Source organism: Oryctolagus cuniculus, assembly GCF_964237555.1.
Source record: "Oryctolagus cuniculus chromosome 16 unlocalized genomic scaffold, mOryCun1.1 SUPER_16_unloc_1, whole genome shotgun sequence".
NCBI classification, from domain to species: Eukaryota; Metazoa; Chordata; class Mammalia; order Lagomorpha; family Leporidae; genus Oryctolagus; species Oryctolagus cuniculus.
In genome coordinates, this window is record NW_027208201.1 from 4,347,527 (window position 1) to 4,370,082 (window position 22,556).

At 56.3% G+C, this 22,556-nt stretch overlaps 2 protein-coding genes across 6 annotated transcripts in view; both read left to right on the forward strand.

Moving 5' to 3' along the window:
• The window catches only part of CERS4 (ceramide synthase 4), a 36,486-nt gene extending 20,890 nt beyond the window's left edge, over positions 1-15,596 (forward strand). For 4 of the 5 annotated variants that reach the window (XM_002722001.5, XM_051835496.2, XM_070067546.1 and 1 more), the window contains exons 2-11: positions 9,691-9,864; positions 11,370-11,487; positions 12,209-12,327; positions 12,410-12,467; positions 12,669-12,719; positions 12,932-13,024; positions 13,158-13,286; positions 13,522-13,628; positions 14,933-15,089; positions 15,198-15,596. In XM_002722001.5, the coding sequence (XP_002722047.2) occupies positions 9,692-9,864; positions 11,370-11,487; positions 12,209-12,327; positions 12,410-12,467; positions 12,669-12,719; positions 12,932-13,024; positions 13,158-13,286; positions 13,522-13,628; positions 14,933-15,089; positions 15,198-15,380 (1,188 nt within the window). In that variant the 5' untranslated portion in view covers position 9,691 and the 3' untranslated portion in view covers positions 15,381-15,596. Of the gene's footprint in view, positions 1-9,414; positions 9,594-9,690; positions 9,865-11,369; positions 11,488-12,208; positions 12,328-12,409; positions 12,468-12,668; positions 12,720-12,931; positions 13,025-13,157; positions 13,287-13,521; positions 13,629-14,932; positions 15,090-15,197 lie in introns of those variants that run through there. The other variant, XM_008249144.4, reaches the window with a different exon arrangement.
• Positions 1-22,556, forward strand: part of HNRNPM (heterogeneous nuclear ribonucleoprotein M) — a 245,919-nt gene that overhangs the window by 67,445 nt on the left and 155,918 nt on the right. The window lies entirely within an intron of this gene.

Below are 22,556 nucleotides of genomic sequence, written 5' to 3' on the forward strand. Positions count from 1 at the left end.
TGAACCAGCGCCCATATAGGGTGCCGGTACTGCAGGCAGCAGCTTAACCCGCTATGCCACAGCGCTGGCCCCAATAAATATGTTTTTAAAAAAGATCACACCAGATCAAATAGGACAAGAAGGCTGAAGGAACCACACAGGTTCAGAAGGGAACAAGGTAATGATCCAAGAAGACATCTTGGAGGAGGTGATGGACATTTGAGCTGAGCTGAGGATGGTGAAACAGCTAGCGGGTGTGGCTGGCTGGGACCACCACCTGTGCAAAGGTCCTGTGGCAGGAACGAACTTGGTGAATTGGAAACACAGCAAGCAGTGGCCTTGAAGAATCGAGCTGGGGATGGGGGCAGGAGTGCACCTAAATGTGGAGCCCTGGACTCAGGGCCATGCTTAGCACCCTGCAGGCGTCCTGCTGAGAACCAGGGCCTCTGGGAGCGGACAGCCAGGGCCCGGGGTATACTGGCCGGGGCTTGGGGGCGGGGGCAGGCTGCAGTTGTCTGCAAACAGCCAGCTCTCTTGCAGCTTGTCACATGTTGCCGCCTGGGCCTCTGGCTGCGGGAATCAGGTGACCCCAGGCAGCAAGCCAGGCTGTGGGGCGGGAGAGTGGGAGAGAGAGAGAGAGAGAGAGAGAGAGAGAGAGTGTGTGTGTGTGTGTGTGTGTGGGCGCGCACGCGCGTCTCATCTGAGATCAGCACTGATTTCCCAGCAAGGCCTACGTTTCCAGCCTAGACTTAAACACAGCTCGGGGCACAGCTCGGGGCTGCTGAGAGATACAGTGTTGGGGTGGTGCTCGGGAGGGTTTGGGGCTCAACAGAAGGCAGGGCTCCTCCTTAGACCCTGCGGAGGAGGAGGAGGAAGAAGAAGAAGGAAGAAGGGACTCGGGGATTACCTCCCATCCCCCACCCCATACCAGCACAAAGCCTTGTTTCCCTGCCCCCACCCCCTCCCATCCATGGATATTTTTAGCCACTAAGAAGGATTATCAGCGGCTTCCAGGTGGCAGGGGCAGGGCTGGGAGTGAGACCAGGGAGGCTTCCCAGGAGCGGCCAGCTGGAGGAGGGACACAGGCCCTGTCCCGGTCACCCTGGAGCAACGGGGCTCTGTCTCCAGTGACCCCGCGGCTCTGCTGGCCCAGCCCGGACTGCAGCTTACAGAGGAGGTCATGGAGCCAGGACAGGTTCCCAGGCAGCCCCAGGCACCGTGGTGGCTGGGAACGGAACGGCCCTTGGCTGTGGGGAGAACCATCCAGGAGCTGCTCCCCACCCCCTCTCTGCTGTAGCCATCAGCAGTCCCTGTTCCACTTGTGCTCTCTTCACCCCAGGTGGCGATCCCAGCCACCCCAGGTAGAAACGGCTCTTCTCCATCTCACTTTACAGATGTGGAAACTGAGGCTGAGAGAAGCCCCAGGCCGCAGGACTGGTGAATGGCTGGCTACAGGTGTGACCCCATGTGCAGTGTTGCTGGACTGCCTGGCCACTGACAACCCGGTCCCCACTCCCTGAGCCCAGGGAAGCAAGAGAGCTAGGTGGACCCATTTTTCAGATGGGGCCGCTGAGGCCCAGGGAGATGGTGTTGTGTGCAACGAGCAAGGGTGTGAGAGAGGAAAAGTGGACGTTGAAGAGGAACGGAGCTGGGCCCCACTCCCTCCCCTCCTGCAGGAAGAGACGTTCGGGACCGGTGCCAGGACTCTGGCCGATCCGCTGGCCTGCAGACCTTGTTCTCCTCTCAAACCACAGCACCTCTTGTTTATGCTGCAAGAGAGCGGAGGGGTGGAGGGCCAGCTGGTGGCAGGGCAGGACTCCCAGGACCACGGCCTCTGCAGTCACACTGTCTCCATCTCAAGTCCCCTGGGGGCCCTGTCTGGCCTGCAAAGGACATTTCTGGTCTCCCCCAGGACAGAGAGGGCTGGGCCTGCTTCATCTGTAGGGATTAATCTTCCAGATGGTTAGGCTTCCTCCCACCCACCCCTACCCCTCCCACACACAAAAGATGGCCTGGCCAGCTCCCAGTGTCACAGCGAGTCAGACAGGGCTAGGGGGAAGGATGTTTTAACTGGATCCAAAGTGGGCGCAACCCGGGAGTGCTTTTGGAAGGAGGTGACAGCTCCACTGGGTTTTGAAGAATGCGTAAGAGTTTGCCAAACAGATGGGGATGGTGTAATAAGGCCTTGTCCCCTGCAGCCAGCATGGCACAGTACATTTGTAAAGGCTGCGGTGTGGGGAAGAGCATGGGGTGGTATGAGCAGAGTCGATGGTGGGTCCCAAGGCTGGGGCACAGGCAGGAGCATCGCCCCTCTGTGTGTTCCACCCAGAGCTCCCCGTGACTTGTGTACACCACAGCTCTGGTGGGCCCTGGTAGGAAGACCCTTGGGCCGGGTGGGGAGAACACAGGGCTGGAGGCCTGGACTCTTAGGCTCTGGGTGGCTGGAGGCATTCCTGGGACACCCAGTGCCCTTCCGTCTGCACTTGGGGTCTGCCATGGGGGTGGGGAGAAGCCCTAAGACGCGCCGTCAGATGCTCCACGTGGCCATGGCTCTCGCTGTGTGGCTGGGTGCGGGCAGGGCTCGTGCAAGTGCAGGTGCGGGGGTTCAAGCCAGCCTTGCCTGCCAGTGAAGATGGCTTCTGTTACTAAGCAGATCAGCCGCTGGGACCCAAGGCTGCACATCCACCATCCGTCCGCGCTCACGTCTGTTCTGTCTGGGCCTCCCAGGCCCTGTGGTGGGTCCAGACCAGCCGCTGTCCCACGCTGCTCATGGGGATACTGAGACAGTTCACCCTCCCCACCCACACACTCCTTATCTGAGAGCAAACACATTTTTTTAAAAAAATCCTATCAGTACTGAACATACACTTTTTTAGAAAAGATTTATCTAGGGGCCCGTACTGTGGTGTAGCAGTGCCGGCATCCCATATGAACTCCAGTTCAAGTCCCGGCTGCTCCACTTCCCATCCAGCTCTCTGCTGTGGCCTGGGAGAGCAGTAGAGGATGGCCCAAGTGCTTGGACCCCGGCACCCATGTGGGAGACCTGGAAGAAACTCCTGGCTCCTGGCTTCAGATCGGCACAGCTCCGGCCATTGCGGCCATCTGGGGAGTGAACCAGTGGATGGAAGACCGACTTTCTCTCTCTCTCTCTCTCTCTCTCTCTCTCTCTCTCCCTCCCTCCCTCCCTCCCTCCCTCCCTCCCCCCCTCTCCTCTCCCCCTCTCCTCCTCTCCCTCTATCTCTGCCTTTCAAATAAAATAATCTTTTTTAAAAAAGATTTATATATTTAATTTGAAAGGCAGAGATACAGAGAGGAGAGAGAGATCTTCCATTAGCTGGCTCACTCCTGAAATGATTGCAACGGCCGGAGCTGGGCCAGGCCAAAGCCAGGAGCCAGGAGCGTCTTCCCACGTGGTCTCCCACGTGGGTGCAGGGGCCCAAGCACTTGGGCCATCACTGCTGCCTTCCCAGGTGCATTAGCAGGGAGTTGCATGGGAGACCTCAATGGGGTTCCATCTGCTGTGGCCATTTAGGGAGTGAAGATCTATGTGTCTGTCTCTCTATCGCTCTGCCTTTCAAATAAGTAAATCTTTAAAAAAAATAAATAGAATGTGTGCAGGTTCTGTGCAAGTGCCATGCCATTCTGTAGAAGGGACCTGGGCATCCAGGGATTTGGGTGTCCCTAGGGGGTCTGGACCCAATCCTCTGGTTATGGACAGCTGTACTTCCTGTAGGCCTGGAGCTAGACACGCCAGGGTGGGGCCCTCAGGCTGCTCCTTCACCCCAACCCCCTCCCTGGATCTGAGTGTCAGCCACCCTCACCCTGGGGCTCAAGACCTGAGTGACTTCTGCCTCCTGCATGAGGCTGTGGGGGACCTGCAAGGCCCCTAACAAGCAACCCAACGCTGCCCTGAACTCAGCCCACCGCCACCCCTGAGCACTCCCTCAGCCGAAGGCAAATGTGGGCTGCAGGTAGAGTTAAGGTGACCTTGAGACGGGAAACCGTCCCGGGTCAGCCCGTGGCCCTGATGCTATCGCAAGGTTTTTGTGTGAGTGGCAGAGTCTGGCTCTGAAGTAGGAAAGGAGTGAGAGCCAGGGGGATGCGGGCGCCCCCTGGAGGCTGCAGGAGGAAAATGCGGATTTGGCCCTGGCGCCTCCAGGAGGGAGTGGCCCCTGTGTTGGACATACCCAGGTTTACAACGCCGGAGAGCAGCTGGAGGAAGCCAGCGTGAACACCGTGGATTGCTGCTGCCTGCTTCTTTGAATTTTATAGAAAAGAATCCATAGTGCATGTTCCCTTTGTTTGGCTACTTTCATTTTTAAGCATTTTTCCCAGAATTTTTAAGTTTTTTACTATTGTGAGTCTTTTTAATTAACAAAAATGATAAATATTTTTAAATTATTAGAGATCCATATGCTGGCTTCCCCCCCCCCCCAAAAAAAATGCCCACTGTTGTCAGGACTGGGCCAGGCCAAAGTCCAGGTCTCTTAGGTGGGTGACAGGGGACCCACGTACTTAAGCCATCACTGGTATTTCCCAAGGTGTGCATTAGCAGGGAGCTGGAATTGAGAGAGGATCCAAGACTTGAACCCAGCAATGTAGGCATCACAAATGGCATCTTTTTTAAAAAAGAAAAGAATTATTTATTTTATTTGAAAGAGTTACAAAGAGAAAGAAGGAGAGGCAGAAAGAGAGAGGTCTTCCTTCTGCTGGTTCACTCTCCAATTGGCTGCAATGGCCGGAGCTGTGCAATCCAAACGCAGGAGCCAGGAACTTCTTTCAGATCTCCCATGCAGGTGCAGGGGCCCAAGCACTTGGGCCATCTTCTACTGCTTTCCCAGGCCATAACAGAGAGCTGGATCGAAGGTGGAACAGCCGGGACTCCAAGCGGTGCCCAAATGGGATGCCAGCATTGCAGGCGGTGGCTTTACCCACTACACCACAGTGCTGGCCCCTACAAATGGCATCTTAACCACTACATCAGATGCCTGCCCCCTAAAAAAAATAGATCATGTACAGTACGATGTTTAGTGTGTGTATGAATGTATATATGAAGGTACTTCCAAAAGCTCATGGAAAAGTGGAATGAGAAGCCAAGTTTAGTCACTGGTATCATGGTGCCGAAGGTTAAGCTGCAGCCTGTGATGCCAGCATCCTGTCCTGGCTGCTCCACTTTTGATCCAGTTCCCTGTTAAAGCACCTGGGAAGGCAGCAGATGAGGGCCCAAGTGCTTGGGTCCCTGCTACCCAATTAGGAGACCCGGATGGAGTTCCAGGCTCCTGGCTTCAGCCTGGCCCAGCCCTGGCTGTTGTGTTCAGTTAGGGGAGTAAATCAGTGCATGGAAGATATCTCTCTGTCTCTCCTTTCTCTGCCACTCTGCCTTCCAAACAAATTAAATCTTAAGAACAAACCTAAGTTCATTTTGGTGCAAAAAAAAAAAAAGGTCTTGAAACTCACACAGACTCATGTCATGGAATCAAGGAAGGTAATTAACATATGCATTATCTTGCATACCTGTGCCTTTTTTTCCCATGAGAACACTTAAAATGTGCTACGGAAGCAATTTGCAAGTATTTGCTACATTGTTTTGTCAAAAGATTTATTTATTTGAAAGACAGAACGACAGAGAAAGGGAAAGACAAGCAAGCTATCTTCCATACCCTGGTTCACTTCCCAGAAGGCCATAACAACCAGGTCTGACTGAGGCCAATGCCAGGAACCAGGAGCTCCATCTAGGTCTCCCACATGGGTGAGGGGCCGAAGCAGTTGGGTCATCTTCCTAGGGAGCTGACTGGGAAGTGGAGCAACCAGGACTTGAACCAGCGCTTTGAGGCGGCTGCTGGCCCTGCAAACTGGAGCTTTTTCCTCTGCTCCACAGTGCTGGCCCCAGCTACAGTGTTGCTAATTCCTCCTTATATAGTGGGCCTCTTAGACCTGCTCCTCTTGCCCAACTGAAACTTCATATCTTTTGAAGGGCGTTCCTCCCTCCCAAACCACACTGCTGAAACTCTCCGTCTTCCTTGTTGTTGTTGTTGTTGTTGTTGTTTCAGTTTCAATGCACTTATTTGAGAGGCCAACAGAGAGAAAAATAAAGAGCTTCCATCTGCTGGTTCGCTCCTCAAATCCCACAGAAGCCAGGCGCTCCATCCGGGTCTCCCACGTGGGTGGCAGGGACCCAAGCTCTTGAGCTGCCACCACTTCCTCCCAGGGTAGTTTCTTGAAGGTCTTCAATCCTTAGGGGGTTCTCCCTCCAAAATTTCTCTAGAATCTCTCCTCTTCTCCCCACTCCAGCTCACCTGGACTGTCCCTTGTGGGACACCTGAACCCCCTTGTGGACTTCAAAAGGCCACACCTGCAAAGCCACCAGCATCCACCAGACTTCCCATCCTTTCTTATTTATTTATTTATTTATTTATTTATTTATTTATTTATTTTTTGACAGAGTGGACAGTGAGAGAGAGAGACAGAGAGAAAGGTCTTCCTTTGCCGTTGGTTCACCCCCCAAGGCCGCCGCGGCCGGTGCGCTGCGCTGATCTGAAGGCAGGAGCCAGGTACTTCTGGTCTCCCATGGGGTGCAGGGCCCAAGCACTTGGGCCATCCTCCACTGCACTCCCGGGCCACAGCAGAGAGCTGGCCTGGAAGAGGGGCAACCGGGACAGAATCCGGCGCCCCGACCGGGACTAGAACCCGGTGTGCTGGCGCCGCAAGGCGGAGGATTAGCCTAGTGAGCCGCGGCGCTGGCCCCATCCTTTCTTAAATAAAACTAAAGATAGGCCAGCATTGTGGCGTAGCAGATTAAGCCACCGCCTGCAACACTAGCATCCCATATGGATGCCGGTTCACATCCCAGATGCTTTACTTCCAGTCCAACTCCCTGCTAACATGTCTGGGAAAGCAGCAGAAGACAGCCCAAGTGCTTGGGCCCCTGCCACCTGCGTGGGAGACCTGGAAGAAGCTCCTGGCTTCAGACTGGTCATTGCAGCCATTCGGAGAGTGACCCAGTACATGAAAAATCCGTCTCTCCCTTTCTAACTCTGCCTTTCAAATAAATAAATGTTATATATATACATACATATATATATATATATATACATACATACACACACACACACACACACACACCCCAAAGCATCATGGCCACCCTGAAAGCAGTTGCTTATAAATAAAGCAAAACCTCCAAACAGTAATGACCAGGCAATATCACTATATCACTCTTGGAAGTTACCAAAGAGAAACCAGGACATCCGTCCACGGACACCCATGAGTGTGCATGGCTGCTCTGCTCATAACCACCCACAGCTGGGGCCCTTCAAATGCCCCTGCTCAAGGGACAGGGCACCAGCTGTGCTGCGTGGTTGCAGCTCATGCAGACGGCAGGAGGACAGGAACGAGGCGGCGTATAAATGCAGGGACGTGCACACATCCTGAAACGCTCCCCACAGTGAAAGACGCCCCAGAGCCACAGTCTGAGTCCGTGGATGTAGAGTTGTAGACCTGACAGGTCTAATCTAACACACACACACACACCCCGAAAACATGGGACCAGAACTTACCTCACAGTGCGGAGGTGGAGGTTGACCAAGAAGGGCATGAAGGAACATTCCGGAAGTAATGTTTATAGGAGATTGAGATACCCAGGTACATGGATTCTTCCAGACCTCATCTACTTAAGGTACGTTTCACTCTAGTGAATTCTAACCTTGAAAGAAGAACCCATAAGAACTATTGGAGAATGATAGGTTTTGAACTTTCTCATCATAAAAACGTTGGGGATGGCCAGCGCCATGGCTCACTAGGCTAATCCTCCGCCTTGTGGTGCTGGCACACTAGGTTCTAGTCCCGGTCGGGGCGCCGGATTCTGTCCCGGTTGCCCCTCTTCCAGGCCAGCTCTCTGCTGTGGCCAGGGAGTGCAGTGGAGGATGGCCCAAGTGCTTGGGCCCTGCACCCCTTGGGAGACCAGGATAAGTACCTGGCTCCTGCCTTCGGATCAGCGCGGTGTGCTGGCCGCAGCGCGGCAGCCATTGGAGGGTGAACCAACGGCAGGGAAAGACCTTTCTCTCTGTCTCTCTCTCTCACTGTCCACTCTGCCTGTTAAAAAAAAAAAAAAAAAAAAAAAAAAAAAAAAAAAAAAACGTTGGGGATAATAACCCAGCTTCCTCCCCACGGCCCCCACCATCACCTCATCCTTGTCTCTGCCTCGCTCAGCCGGTTCCATCCTTGTGGGTGTTCTCTGGGCTCAGGGCCTTTGCACCTGCTGCTTATTTCCCTGCAAAGCCTCTTGCTCAGTCCCTGTGCTTCTGCACAAGCCCAGAGCCTCCTCATCCTGTCCCACGTCCGAAAAAGCCACCCTGTGGGTCCTCCAGCAGGCTCTGTTACTCTCGGGCATCCAAGTTATGTACAAATCTGTTGACTTGTCTCAGCCGTGTCCCCAGAGCCCAGTCCCCACCTGGCAGGTACAAACCAGAGAGCATCTTGTGCCTGGAGGGCTGGATAAGTGGGAGGATGGATGTACAGGAGGACTGATGGGTGGTGAATGACGGACAAATGTTTGGACAGGTAGATGGATGAACAGATCGGAAAGATGGACTGGCAGAGAATGGGTGGGCAGTGGGTGAGCAGATGGATGGAGCTGTTTCCATCAGGTGGATGGATGGACACATGGACACACGGACAAGTGAACGAATGAGCTTTCCCTAGTGTGGTTATCTGGGTGCTTAGCTCAAGACTTGGCCTGGGCTGGCGCCATGGCTCAATAGGCTAATCCTCCGCCTTGCGGCGCCGGCACACCAGGTTCTAGTCCAGGTCGGGGCGCCGGATTCTGTCCCGGTTGCCCCTCTTCCAGGCCAGCTCTCTGCTGTGGTCCGGGAGTGCAGTGGAGGATGGCCCAAGTGCTTGGGCCCTGCACCCCATGGGAGACCAGGATAAGTACCTGGCTCCTGCCTTCGGATCAGCGCGGTGTGCTGGCCGCAGCGCAGCAGCCATTGGAGGGTGAACCAACGGCAGGGAAAGACCTTTCTCTCTGTCTCTCTCTCTCACTGTCCACTCTGCCTGTCAAAAAAATTTTTAAAAATAAAAATTAAAAAAAAAAAAAGACTTGGCCTGGTACCAGCTGTTTGGGCCCAACAAGCTGGAGATTCTTGCTCCCCCTACGGCCACTGGCGGGCTGCTGGCCGACCTCGACTGCTGCTCAGACACAGGCTAGGCCCTCCCACCCAATCACTGCCCAGCCTCCAGGCTAGCGGGTGAGATGGATGCCCTTGGTATCAAGGGGAGGGAGCTGGATTTCGTAAATCCTTCATCTTTGGGCGGCGCTGGGAGGAGGCGGCTTCCTGCAAGTGAAAGGAATCCTTCTGGGATCTTCTGGGACCCAAGTTCATGACCCCAGGCAGCCCCTCCCTTTTGCATCTGGCGAGTGCAGAGTAACAGCTGTGGGCGTGAACCGTCTTCTCTCATCCCTCATCTGGTGTCAGCAGGATGAGCACTTCCTGCACCTAACCAGGCTGGCCAGATGAGGTTCAGAGAAGCCGGATCATCTGCCTAAGGACGCACGGCCTGCACCTGTGCTTAACATCGTATGGACGTGGAGTGGGGAGCCAAGACCTTGTGCTTCTGGGGTCAGGAAGCAGCTCCGATAACCCGGGCAGGCGAGGCCCAGCCCCCGGCCCTCCATCCCGTGGCCAGACTCCCTCTGACTGGCTCGTGTGTCCGCAGGATGCTGTCCAACCTGAACGAGTGGCTGTGGCAGGAGCGGTTCTGGCTGCCGCCCAACAACTCCTGGGCACAACTAGAGGACCGTGATGGCCTGGTCTATGCCCACCCGCGGGACCTGCTGGCCTCCCTGCCCCTGGCGCTGGCCCTGGTGGTCGTGCGCATCGTCTTTGAGAGGTGAGTGTCTGCCAGGCTGTGACCGCACGGCCACTGGCGTGTGTGCCCTTGCACTGGGCGGGGGTGCCATCAAACGTGTCCCCAGTGGGGGCCTGGCTCCAGCCTGCCCCTCACTGCTGCCATGCTGTCCATCTGGTCTCTGATTGCTGGCTTCCCAGGACACTGGCCACAGCTGGGGTCTGGGGGGTGCCGGTGTCTTGGACGGAGGGCCAGCCTGCAGAGGTGAAGAGACACCTGCCTGCTCCGCCTGTCCCCAGGCCTCAGGGCCTCCTCCCTTTGTCGCCCATAGAGCAAGTCTCTCCCTGACCTCGCAGTGCCTCCCTCGGCTCTGTTCCCGGGCCCCCACCTCCCCACACAGGACCCCTTCCTGTAGCGCAGAGCCCAAGCAGGTGCCACCTGCCTGGATGCAGTGTCCCCCAGTGGCCAAGGCTCACAGCTTCTCAGTCCCTTCCCTCACGACCCCAGCACCACTCAGAACCAGGGTTGGCGCCTCTCCCTGGGTGTCCGGCTCCTGCCCTCTCTCCTGGGGGCCCCACCCTTTCCCACACTGACCAGGGCTGGGCTCCCAGCTTCCAGACCTGCCCGGCCTGGACCCCCCCTTCTCCTTCCCCCTCCCTGCCCTCCTCCCAGCTGTCAGTTCTGCCACCTTCTCTGGGGCTCCCTGGCCTTGCACGGGCTCCTCTGCAATTCTTCCCAATGCAAGAGTCTTTAACCACCCCCTGCAAGGGGTCCCTGTCCCGGGGTCCCACTCCTGGCCGCTGCGGTAGGGGGATGCATGAGCCCTGGGCCCTGTTGGACACTGACATGGCAGTGGACATTGAAACGATGGCCTTGTCTGCGGTGGCCTCAGTGAAGGGGTGTGGGTGGTGGGGGAGAGGCGGCCAGTTCCCTGGTCTGCTGCCCACTCACTGCGTGACCTTGGCCATTTCTTTGACACTGGCATGATCACTTGAACATGTGCATCACACGGCCACACGCATGGCAGGCAGTAAGTGCTCCATACGTGCTCTCAGCCCCTATGGTTGAGTGTGAACGGAGCTGCCGTCCAGGCTGCTCCGGGTCTGTCTGCCAGAAGCGGAAGTTTAGTCCCCACGTGTGGCCCTGGGGCGCCCTCTTGTGGACACTGCAGTGATTGACCATGATCCATGCTCCTTCCAGTGCTCACCTTAGTATATGGGATGGGGTGAGAGGGGGCGACCCTGCCTGTCTGCTCTTGTCATTGCCCAGCCCTGGCCTGGTCGGGGCGGGGATGGTGATAGACCAGGACCCAGGCCACCATGAGACAGGCAGTGAGGGGGTTCCCACCCCTCGGTTTGGGACGTGGTGAAGGTACCTGTGTATCCCAAAGGTCGGCCTACACACCCTCATCCTAAAGGCTGGTCCAGTGGTGTTTTCTGATGCTTGGAGCCCTGTGCTCGGATGCTCCCTGGACCAGTACTTTGTCCCCTCTCTGCCTCAGGTTCCCCATCCATAGCATGTCCCTCCTCTCCCTCACCCATGTTCAGGTTCGTGGGCCTGCCCCTGAGCCGGTGGCTGGGGGTGCGGGATCGGAGCAGGAGGCAGGTGAGGCCCAACGCTGTGCTAGAGAAACACTTCCTGGTGGAAGGACCGAGACCCGAGGAGGTGAGAGGCCAGCTGCATGGCCTGGAGGTTGGGACCAGGGGAAGCGGAGGGGCACTCTACCATCCACTCCACCTGGGTCCCCTGCCTCCCGGGGGGGGGGGGAGGCCCTGCCCACACCCCGCCCCAGCCTCTCTGGGCGTGTCCTGTCCTCAAGTGGGAAGAAGGTGGCCCTGTGACCCTCCTGCCCTCCCATTCCCATCCCTGGCCTGGCTGCCCTGGGTCTGGAGGGGGAACAGGGAGGCCGGAGACAGGGGCAAGACCTGGCCATGTAGGAGAGGCTGTCCCCAGCATCATTTTTTTCCCTTTTTTTAAAAATTTTATTTGAAAGGCAAAGTTATAGAGAGGCAGACTCCCCAAAGGGCTGCACTGGCCGTGGCTGAGCTGATCCCAAGCCAGGAGCCAAGAGCTTCTTCCAGGTCTCCCACGCAGGTGCAAGGGCCCAAGCACTTGGGCCATTTCCACTGCTTTCCTAGGCCATAGCAGGGAGCTGGATCAGAAGTAGAGCAGCCAGGACTTGAACCCATATGGCATGCCACCACTGCAGGCAGCGGCTTAACCTGCTACACCACAGTGCCACCTCCCCAGCCTTGTTCTTAATCCCAAATCCTGCCAGTGGGGCCACAGGGGAGGGGAGCACAGAGCCCCCTCCCCCATCCAGGAACAGGGGCAGAAGGGCCACCTTGGGCCTCTCTGACCTCAGCCCCCTCCGCCCCCTGCACAGTCCCAGCTGGCCCTCCTAGCTGCCCAGTGTGGCCTCACTCTGCGGCAGACCCAACGCTGGTTCCGGCTGCGTCGGAACCAGGACCGGCCCTGCCTGACCCAGAAGTTCTGTGAGGCCAGGTAAGCCCCTCCCCCCGGGGGGTGAGGGCGGGGTGCCGTCTGCACCTGGGCATCGGCCTCAGCGGCTCCTTCTCGCCCACAGCTGGAGGTTCGTCTTCTATCTGTGCTCCTTCGTCGGGGGCGCCTGTGTCCTGTACCACGTGAGTATACCTGACGCCCGCCTGTCCCACGAGCACCTACGGGTGCCTGTGGAGGGCCGGCTGTACCAAGAGCTGGGGAGTCAGCCATGAGTCAGCGAGCCCCCAGCTGCCAGGAAGGAGAAAGCAGGGTTGAGCGGCCCCGCTCCTCAAAGGGAGCTGGCTCTGCCCTGTGCGCAGCCTCCGACACCCATCTCCCTGCAGGAGTCATGGCTGTGGGCGCCAGTGAATTGCTGGGACAATTACCCGGAGCAGGTGAGTGGCGGGGTCTTCCAGGGGCCACAGCCGAGCATCGCTGCGACTCCCCTGTAAGTCCAGCTTCTGACTCCCATGCGGAACAGACCCCCGGAACTAGTGCTGCCCCAAAGCCACCCCCTTTGATTACCTCCTGGGCCGGGAGGCTCCCGCCCTGGTTTTAAGCCATGGCCTCCGCGGCCCACGACTGAGCGCGCCCTGCCCCGCCCCAGGCCCTGAAGCCGGCCCTGTACTGGTGGTACCTCCTGGAGCTGAGCTTCTATATCTCACTGGTGATGACGCTGCCCTTCGACATCAGGCGCAAGGTGAGACCGAGCCGCGAGTCCTTGGGGTGGGGGAAGGCTGGGCTTGCCACCATCCCCTGAGGGTCCCCCCCACCCGCTCCCGGGGCCTCCAGCACCCCCGAGCTGCTCGGGCTGTGACCCCCGTCTCCCACAGGATTTCAAAGAGCAGGTGGTGCATCACTTCGTGACCATCCTTCTGATCACCTTCTCCTACAGCGCCAACCTGCTGCGCATTGGCTCGCTGGTGCTGCTGCTCCACGACGCCTCTGACTACCTGCTGGAGGTGAGCCCGGCCCCGCCCAGCTCTGAGCCCGGGGGCCCCGCCCCTCGGTCCTCCTGGGATAGGAAACCTCTCCCACCCTCCACCTTTCTAGGCAATGCCTAGATTTGAGGCCCGCCCTATCACAGCTGTTCCTACCCACAGCGCCTTTTCCATGGGCCCAGACTCCGCCCCTCCCTACCTGGGCCCTGGTCCTCAGCTCCCCCCCCCACCCCCCGCCCTCTGCTGTCCTCCCCAGGCCTGCAAGATGTTCAACTACACCCGCTTCCGGCTGGCGTGTGATGCGCTCTTCGTCGTCTTCTCCCTGGTCTTCTTCTACACGCGTCTCGTGCTCTTCCCCACCCAGTGAGTCTACCCCCCACACACACACCCCACCTTGTGGGGGCCGAGGCCCTCGCAGCAAGACAGGGGGAAGGTGTGCCCGGCCCAGGTCTGAGACCCGGTGGGCAAGAAGGGACAGGGGCGCCTGATCGCTGAACCAGCAGCATTCGCTGAGCTGCTGCCGTGCAAAGCTCCCCCAGAGAACGCAGGTGCGCGCGCGGGTGCCCTCTGGTGGCTGCAGAGGGAACATGCAGGGAGGCCGCTGTGCTGGGCCAGGGTAGCTGAGACACTGGTGGATTCAAGGGGCGACCTGGAGGGTCGCGAGGAGACCATGAGCGCAGCAGGGGACAGAGGCGGCAGTGGGCGTGCCAGTCTGGGCTTTATGCGGAAGAGGTCAGTGCAGGAGGCACTGGCCCATAGCAGGTGTCTCTAAGCCACAAGTCTGAACGGGGCCACCCTGTGTGTCCAGGCCAGCGGACAAGATGGTGGAATGGTAGGGGAAAAGCATTCTGGAACATTCTCTCGGGCTGGCTTCAGGTTGCCTGCTGGTGAGGAAGAGAGCGGCAGGGACACTGAGCCCCACCCTGGGGTTCATGGTCAGGACAGCCAGGCGGCCAGCTTATGTGGCTGAGTACAAGGGCCCTCCCACAAATTTGCAGAACGTGGGATTAAAAATTTAGAGGCAGATGCTTGGCATAGTGGTTAAGATGGTGATGGGGCCATCCAGACCTCATAGCCGAGTGCCTGGGATCAGCTCCCGGCTAATAACCTGGGAAAGCAGTGGAAGATGGCCCAAGTGCTTGGGCCCCTGTACCCACATGGGAGAGCCAGAGAGGTGTCCCGGCTTTAGCTCAGCCCCGCCTTGGCCATTGGTGGCCGTTTGGGAGGAGTGAACCAGCAGAGGGAAGCTCTCTCCCTCTGCCTTTCAAATATAAGATCTTTTAAGATTATTAATTGCTACTTATTATTTGTTAACTGAGAGAGAGATCTTCCATCTGCTGGTCCATTCCCCAAATGTCTGCAATAGCTGGGGCTGGACCAGGCCGAAGCCAGGAGCTCCACCCGGATCTCCCACGTGGGTGTGGGGGCCCAAGCACCTGTCCCCTCCCCCCGCCTTACCAGGTGCATCAGCAGGGAGTGGATGGGAAGTGGCGCAGTCGGGACTTGAACCTGCGTCCCGATACAGAATGCCAGCCTCGCAAGCCGTGGCTTAACCCGCTGCACCTCAACGCCAGTTCCCCGTGAAGGACTCACAATGCAGGAATTAGCCAGGGGGCATAGAAGGTTCTGGAACAGGGAAAGCAGGTGACTCCCTCTGACCCCTGCAGGATCCTCTACACCACGTACTACGAGTCCATCATCAACAGGGGCCCCTTCTTCGGCTACTACTTCTTCAACGCGCTGCTGGGGCTGCTGCAGCTGCTGCACGTGTTCTGGTCCTGCCTCATTCTGCGCATGCTCTACAACTTCACCCGGAAGGGCCGGGTAGGATGGTCACGGTTCAGCGCGCACGTACCTCCCCCGCCCCACCCTCCTCACCCCCAGACCACGCCCTCCTCCCACTCTGAGCCCCGCCCCCTGCCCCACCCCCAGATGGAGAAGGACATCCGCAGCGACGTGGAGGAGACGGACTCCAGCGAGGGCGAGCCGGACGCCGAACACCCACCGCTGAAGAACGGCGCTGTTCGAGGGCCCAGGGCCGCCCCCGAGGACGCTGAGGGCCCACGGAGCCGGGCAGCCGGGCGCCTGGCCAACGGGCACACGCCGGCCTCGTAACCCTCCCGGGACCGGCCCTGCCTCGTTGGCGGGTGGCTGGGCCGCGGCCCACGGGCCAGCTGCTAGGAGACAGGGAAGGCCGCGCCCAGGCTGGGCACCAGGGCTGATGATCTGTCTCCGACCCCAGGGCGGGAGGGCCTGCGCCACCTCCGGCTGTAGCCTTGGGGGGCTGCGGGGAGCCCTGGCTGAAAGGGGTCCAATAAAATTTGAACCTGAGCCGACTCTGTGCCTGAGGTCTTGGGTCCCTGTAAGGGCGCCTCCTCCATCCCCAGGGAGTCAGGGAATCGGCTTGCCCAGTGCCACGCCAGACAAGCCCCTGACCACCCCACCCCCTGCCAGTGCCTTGGCCAGCTGCTCCCAGGCCTGGCTGACACAGCAGAAGGTCACACAGCGTCGCCCAAGCAGGAGGCACGCGTGACCCCCCCACCCTCAGGACCCACGGAGGCACAGAAAGTGGCTTCCCACGGGTCAGCCTGCACGAGGCCACTTCCCCTTCAGGAGCTCTGCAGAGAAGAGGGACAGCATCCCCACGGCCCAGAGGCCACAGCCGCAAGGCTCAGGTGCCCAGAGGGCACAGGGGGCACCGCGGCGGACACGGGGAGGAGGGAATGCTGCAGCCACAGGGAGGCCCTTTGTCTCCACGGAGGAAAAGGCAGGCCAGGGGTCAGGGGAATGAAAGCAGTTGAGGGCATGGGGAAGAGGCTGCAGAAAGACAAGATTCTGGATCAATGCAGAGGGCACAGCCTGGGGCTGGGAGAAACCGAACCGGGGAGAGAGACGGGTCTGGAGGCAGAAGGAAGAGAGAGGCACTGGGGAGGAGCAGAGCTCAAGAGGGCGTGGGGTGGAGGCCTGCACCCGACATCCAAGAGCCTGGGTCTCACCCCCGCCCTGCTCCTGACTCCGGCTCCCTGCCAGTGCACACCCTGGGAGGCAGAACAGATGGCTCAGGTACTGGGGTCCCTGCCCCCAACGTGGGAGACCTGGATGGAGCTCCTGGCTGCAGGCTGGCCCAGTCATGGCTGTTGTGGGCATTTGGGGGGTGGAAGAGTGGGATGAGAGCTGTGCCTCTCATATAAGTTTTTAAAAGATTTGAGAGACACAGAGAGAGAGGTCTATCTGGTTCACTCCCCAAGTGGCCACAACAGCCAGAGCTGTGCCGATCTGATGCCACTTGGGTCATCTTCCGCTGCTTTCCCAGGCGATCAGCAGTGGAGCAGCCGGGACCGGAACCTGAACCTATATGGATGCCAGTGCCACAGGCAGAGGCTTAGCCTACTACGCCACAGTGCTGGTCCCAATTAATTTTTTTTTTTTTTTTTTTTTTTTTTTTTTTTTTTACAGGCAGAGTGGACAGTGAGAGAGAGAGACAGAGAAAGGTCTTCCTTTTGCCGTTGGTTCACCCTCCAATGGCCGCCGTGGCCGGTGCGCTGCACTGATCCGATGGCAGGAGCCAGGTACTTCTCCTGGTCTCCCATGGGGTGCAGGGCCCAAGGACTTGGGCCATCCTCTACTGCACTCCCTGGCCACAGCGGAGAGCTGGCCTGGAAGAGGGGCAACCGGGACAGAATCCGGCACCCTGACCAGGACTAGAACCCAGTGTGCCGGCACCGCAAGGTGGAGGATTAGCCCAGTGAGCCGTGGCGCCGGCCCCCCAATTAATTTTTTAAAGGGGAGCGGGGGCAGACGGTGTGGTGTAGTGGGTACAGGTGCCACGTGGGATACCCACACCCATGGTTCTCCATTTCCCATCCAGACCCCTGGTCATGCATCCTGGGAGGCAGTAGATGATGGCCCGGTACTTAGGTCCCTGCCACCCCTATGGGACACCTGGATGGAGCTCCTGGCTGCTGACTGTGACCTGGCCCAGCCATGGCATTTAAGGAGTTGCAGGCATTTAAGGAGCAATGCAGCCCATGGAAGATTTTATTTTTTTTTTAAAGTTTGCTTGATTTGTCAGCGCTGCGGCTCACTAGGCTAATCCTCTGCCTAGCGGCGCCGGCACACCAGGTTCTAGTCCCGGTCGGGGAGCCGGATTCTGTCCCGGTTGCCCCTCTTCCAGGCCAGCTCTCTGCTGTGGCCCGGGAAGGCAGTGGAGGATGGCCCAAGTGCTTGGGCCCTGTACCCCATGGGAGACCAGGAGAAGCATCTGGCTCCTGGCTTCGGATCAGTGCGGTGCGCTGGCCGCAGCGCACCAGCCACGGCGGCCATTGGAGGGTGAACCAACGGCAAAAGGAAGACCTTTCTCTCTCTCTCTCTCACTGTCCACTCTGCCTGTCAAAAAAAAAAAAAAAAAAAAGATTGCTTGATTTGAGGGACAGAGGCAGAGCTCTTCCAGCCGCTGGTTCACTGCCCAGATGACCACAAGGGCAGGAGCTGGGCCCACCTGAAGCCAGGAGCTTCTTCCGGGTCTCCCATGCAGGTGCAGGGGCCCAAACACTCGGGCCATCTTCTACTGCTTTCCCAGGCCATAGCAGAGAGCTGGATTGGAAGTGGAGCAGCCGGGACTGGAACCGGTGCCCACATGGGATGCCAGCACTTCAGGCGGTAGCTTTACCTACTACACCACAGCGCCGGCCCCTCTCTGCCTTTCAAGTAGATAAAAATAAACATTCCGCACAAAGGGAGGGGGAGTTGGAACGATCCAAAGGGGGAGAGACTGGGGGTAGGGGCAGGAGAGGGAAAGCAGCAGGAAGGGATGGTGGGGTGGGGGGAGACGGAGCCGGCCACAGAACCGCAGGTGTCCCTGCAGCCATGACCTCAGCAACACAGCAAAGTGAAACTACAGCCAAACCCGGCAGGTGAAACCCAGGTTGAGCATCCAGATATCCTAAATACTCCACCCTCCAGGTGCCTTAGAGCACCCACCTGACATCCCCGGACGGGTCGTGGTCAAAACGCAGGTGCACTGAAGACACTCGGGAAAGTGACCCTCAGGCCACGTGTGGAAGGGGCGTCTCAGACATACATGGTTTTCATGTTTAGACATGGGTGCAGTCGTCCAGTTACTTCCTCACAGGTGTGCAGATGTGCCCAAGTCTTAGACGCGTCTGGTCCCAAGCAGCGTGGTTGACCTGTTGACAAAAATGCGGGAGTGACAGCGCCCTCTGTTGGTGGGGCTTGCAAAAACCAAGGACCTGCCAAAGATCCTGTCCCCAAGAGTGAGACTTCAGCACAAGTTTGTTCTCTTATCTACATGCTCCTGATATTCCTAATGTTCTTATCTACTTGGCTCCTAAACTCAATGAGAAGATAAGCAAGGGGCTGGTGTTTGTGGCATAGCAGGTAAAACCACCTCCTGAGATACCAGGATCCCACATGGGTGCTAGTTTGAGTCCCGGCTGCTGCACTTCCAGTCCAGCTCCCTGCTAATGCACCTGGGAAAGCAGCAGAGGATGGTCCAAGTACTAAGGCCCCCACACCCACATGGGAGGTCCAGAAGAAGCTCCTAGCTCCCATCTTTGGCCTGGCTAAGCCCTGGCCATTGCAGCCATTTGCAGAGCAAACCCGCTGATGGAAGATCTGTCTCTGTCTCTCCCTCTCTTTCAAATAAATAATAAGTAAATCTCAAAAAAAAAAAAAAAAAAAAGGATAAGCAACCTCAAAGAAATTGAGGACAAAATACACGTATTGAAGAGAAAACATTTAGGGCCAATAAACTTACAAGGACACGCTCGGGGGCTGGCGTCGTGGCACAGTGGGTAAAGCTGCCACCTGCAATACCTGCATGCCATGTGGGTGCCGCTCAGAGTCCCGTCTGATCCGCTTCCCATCCAGCTCCCTGCTAATGGCCTGGGAAAGCAGTGGAAAATTGCCCAAGTGCTTGGGCCCCTGCACCTACATGGGAGACCTGGATAAAACTCCTGGCTCCTGGGTTCCATCTAGCCCAGCACTGGCCGTTGTGGCCATCTGGGGGGTTAAGCAGCAGATGGAAGATCTCTTTCTCCACCCCCACTTTTCCCACTCCTCTCTGTTAAGTCTGCCTTTCAAATAAATAAATAATAATAAAAAGACACACTCAACCTCCCTCGTAATCAGGGAAATGTCAATTAAGACGGTGAGCTGCCACTGTAGACCCAGTAGACAAGAATAGAGAAATCGAGGGCCGGCGCTGTGGTGTAGTGGGCACAGCTGCCGCCTGCAGCGCTGGCATCCCATATGGGTGCCGGTTCGAGACCCGGCTGCTCCACTTCTGATCCAGCTCTCTGCTATGGCCTGGGAAAGCAGTGAAGGATGGCCCAAGTCCTTGGGCCCCTGCACCCACGTGGGAGACCTGCACCCACATGGGAGACCTGGAAGAAGCTCCTGGCTCCAGATCAGCGCAGCTCTGGCTTTTGCGGCCATTTGGGAACTGAACCAGCAGATGGAGGATTCTCTCTCTCTCTCTCTGCTTCTCCCTCTCTCTCTGTGTGTGTAACTGTGACTTTCAAGTAAAATAAATAAATCTTAAAAAAAAAAAAAAGAATAGAGAAATCGGAGCAGTAGCAAGTGTGTAGAAAATGAGGCTCAGTAGGAATCCCATAGGTGTTCCCCAGGGGGACTACAAATTGCTTTAACCACTTCAGGAAAGGATTCAGCAAATATCTTTCATCTGAAATGGCTGGTCTTTCATAAAGTTCCAAGGCCACAAGATATGTTGCAAAGGCATGAAGATCTGTCTAGTACAGGTACAGTAAGCAAGAAACATAGGCAGAAATAGAAAGTAGCAATGCCATCGTTGAGTTGAGAAGGTAGAAGATAGCGCTCAGATAGAAACTACAGTCACTGTTCTAGTTTTTAAAAGGGAAATCCTATTATTAATACTAAGTACAATGTAAAGTTGATGTTTAAAAAACATACAGAATGGGAGAAACTGTTTGCAACTATATATCCAAAGATGTGTCCAATACTATGTAAAGAACTCTGAAGACTCAACAGCAATAACAAAAACATGGGGGGACATGGGCACAGCAGAACTACTCACAACAGCCAAATGGTGGGACATCCCAAATGCACACCAGCAGGCAACTACTAAGCAAATCACGGGTCGTCCAGGTAAAGGAAGGAAATGCCAAGAACCTTGAACATGGGCTCAGTGCAAAATGCCAGACGTGGCCGGCGCCGCAGCTCACTAGGCTAATCCTTCACCTGCGGTGCCAGCACCCCGGGTTCTAGTCCCGGTTGGAGCGCCGGATTCTGTCCCCGTTGCCCCTCTTCCAGGCCAGCTCCCTGCTGTGGCCCGGGAGGGCAGTGGAGGATGGCCCAAGTGCTTGGGCCCTGCACCCGCATGGGAGACCAGGAGAAGCACCTGGCTCCTGGCTTTGGATCGGCACAGCGTCAGCCGTAGCAGCCATTTGGGGGGTGAACCAACAGAAGGAAGACCTTTCTGTCTGTCTCTCTCTCACTGTCTAACTCTGCCTGTCAAAAAAAAAAAAAAAAAAAAAAAAAAAAAAAAAAAAAGCCAGACACAAAAGGTCACACATTTTGACTTGATAAGAAATATTCAGAAGAGATATACCTATAAAAATACAGTACAGTTGGGGCCAGTGTCGTGATAGTGGGTTAAGCCAATGCCTGCAATGTCAGCTGGTTCCAGTCTCGGCTGCTCCACTTCCGATCCAGCTCCCTGCTAATGTGCCTGGGAAAGCAGCAGAAGATGGCCCAAGTGCTTGGTCCTCTGCACCCACATGGAGACCCAGATGGCGTTCCTGGCTCCTGGATTCAGCCTGGCCCAGCCCTGGCTGTTGCAGCCATTTGGGGAGTGAACCAGAGAATGGAAGATCTTTCTCTATAACTCTGCCTCTCAAAGAAATGAATAAATCTTTTTAAAACATAAAGTATAGTTTATAGCCAGGGGCTGGGGGTGAGGGGGTGGGGAGTTTTAGAGTAATGGAAATGTTCTGGGACTAAAGTTGTGGTTCCACAGCTTTGGTGGGAAATGTGCCAAATGCCACTGAACAGTACTTTTTTTGTTTTAAATATTTATTACCAAAAAATATTTAATTATTTGAAAGGCAGAGTTAGAGAGGGAGACACACACACACAACCTTCTTATAGATGAATAACAAAACTATTACCCATAACTACGTGGAAGATGCAGCCTAAGCTGTCCTTTGAGGGGAACAAGTAGCCTCAGGTGCTTACATTAGGAAAGAAAAAAAAATAGTTAAGCATCTAATCTAAGAAAAAGAATAAGCACCATAAAAGAAGAAAAATAACACATGAATAGAGAGGAGCAACACACCCAAAGGTTGGTTCTTTTAAGATCTATTTGAAAGGCAAAGCCACAGAGAGAGAGCGGGGTCAATCTTCCCTCTGCCGGTGCACTGCTCAAAGGATTCCAACAGCCAGAGCCAGCCCAGGCTCACAGCAGGAGCCAGGAGCTCCACCGGGTCTACCATGTGGGTAGCAGGAACCCCAAGTACTTGGGCCATCATCTGCTGCCTTCCAGGTGCATTAGCGGGAAAGTGAATCAGAAACAGAGCAGGCAGGACCTGAACTGGGGCTCCGACATGGGCTGCCAGCATTACATGCTGCAGTGTAACCTACTATGCCAACTCCAGACTCAACTCGGTGCTTTGAACAAATAGTAAAATAGACCAACCTCTGGCCAGGTTAATCAGGGAAAATCAAAGAAGTCACAACATAAAGACAGGAGGGACTGGCATTTAGCTTAGCAGTTAAGATGCCCACATCTCACACTGGGGAGTATCTGGATTCAGTTCCTGGCTCCAACTTTCTGCTAATGTGGACCCTGGGAGGCAGTGGTGATGGCTTGGGCAATTGGGTTCCTGCCACTCATGTGGAATACCTGCGTTGAGTTCCTGGCTCTTGGGAGTGCCCCCACCCTCGTGTGTGTGTGTGTGTGTGTCCTTGTGACACTCACATGAGTAACTAAAAAATCAAAAAAGGAAAGCATTCATTGCTACAGATGCTTCACAGACTACAAAAAACAATATTATCTTTACCAAATAAATTTTAAAAACTTCCAAGAACTTGCCAAGCTCCTAGAAAAGTACAAGGATTCAAAACTGACTCAGGAAGAAGTTGACACCCTACTCAGCCCTATGCATTGGTCTATTTTCCATTAATGTCACGAAGTGCCCATGGCTGGGCAATGTATAGGGAAATGAAGTTCACTTAGCTCACGATTCTGGGGGTCCGAAGGCACAGTGCTGGTGTTGGCTTGGCTCTGGGGAC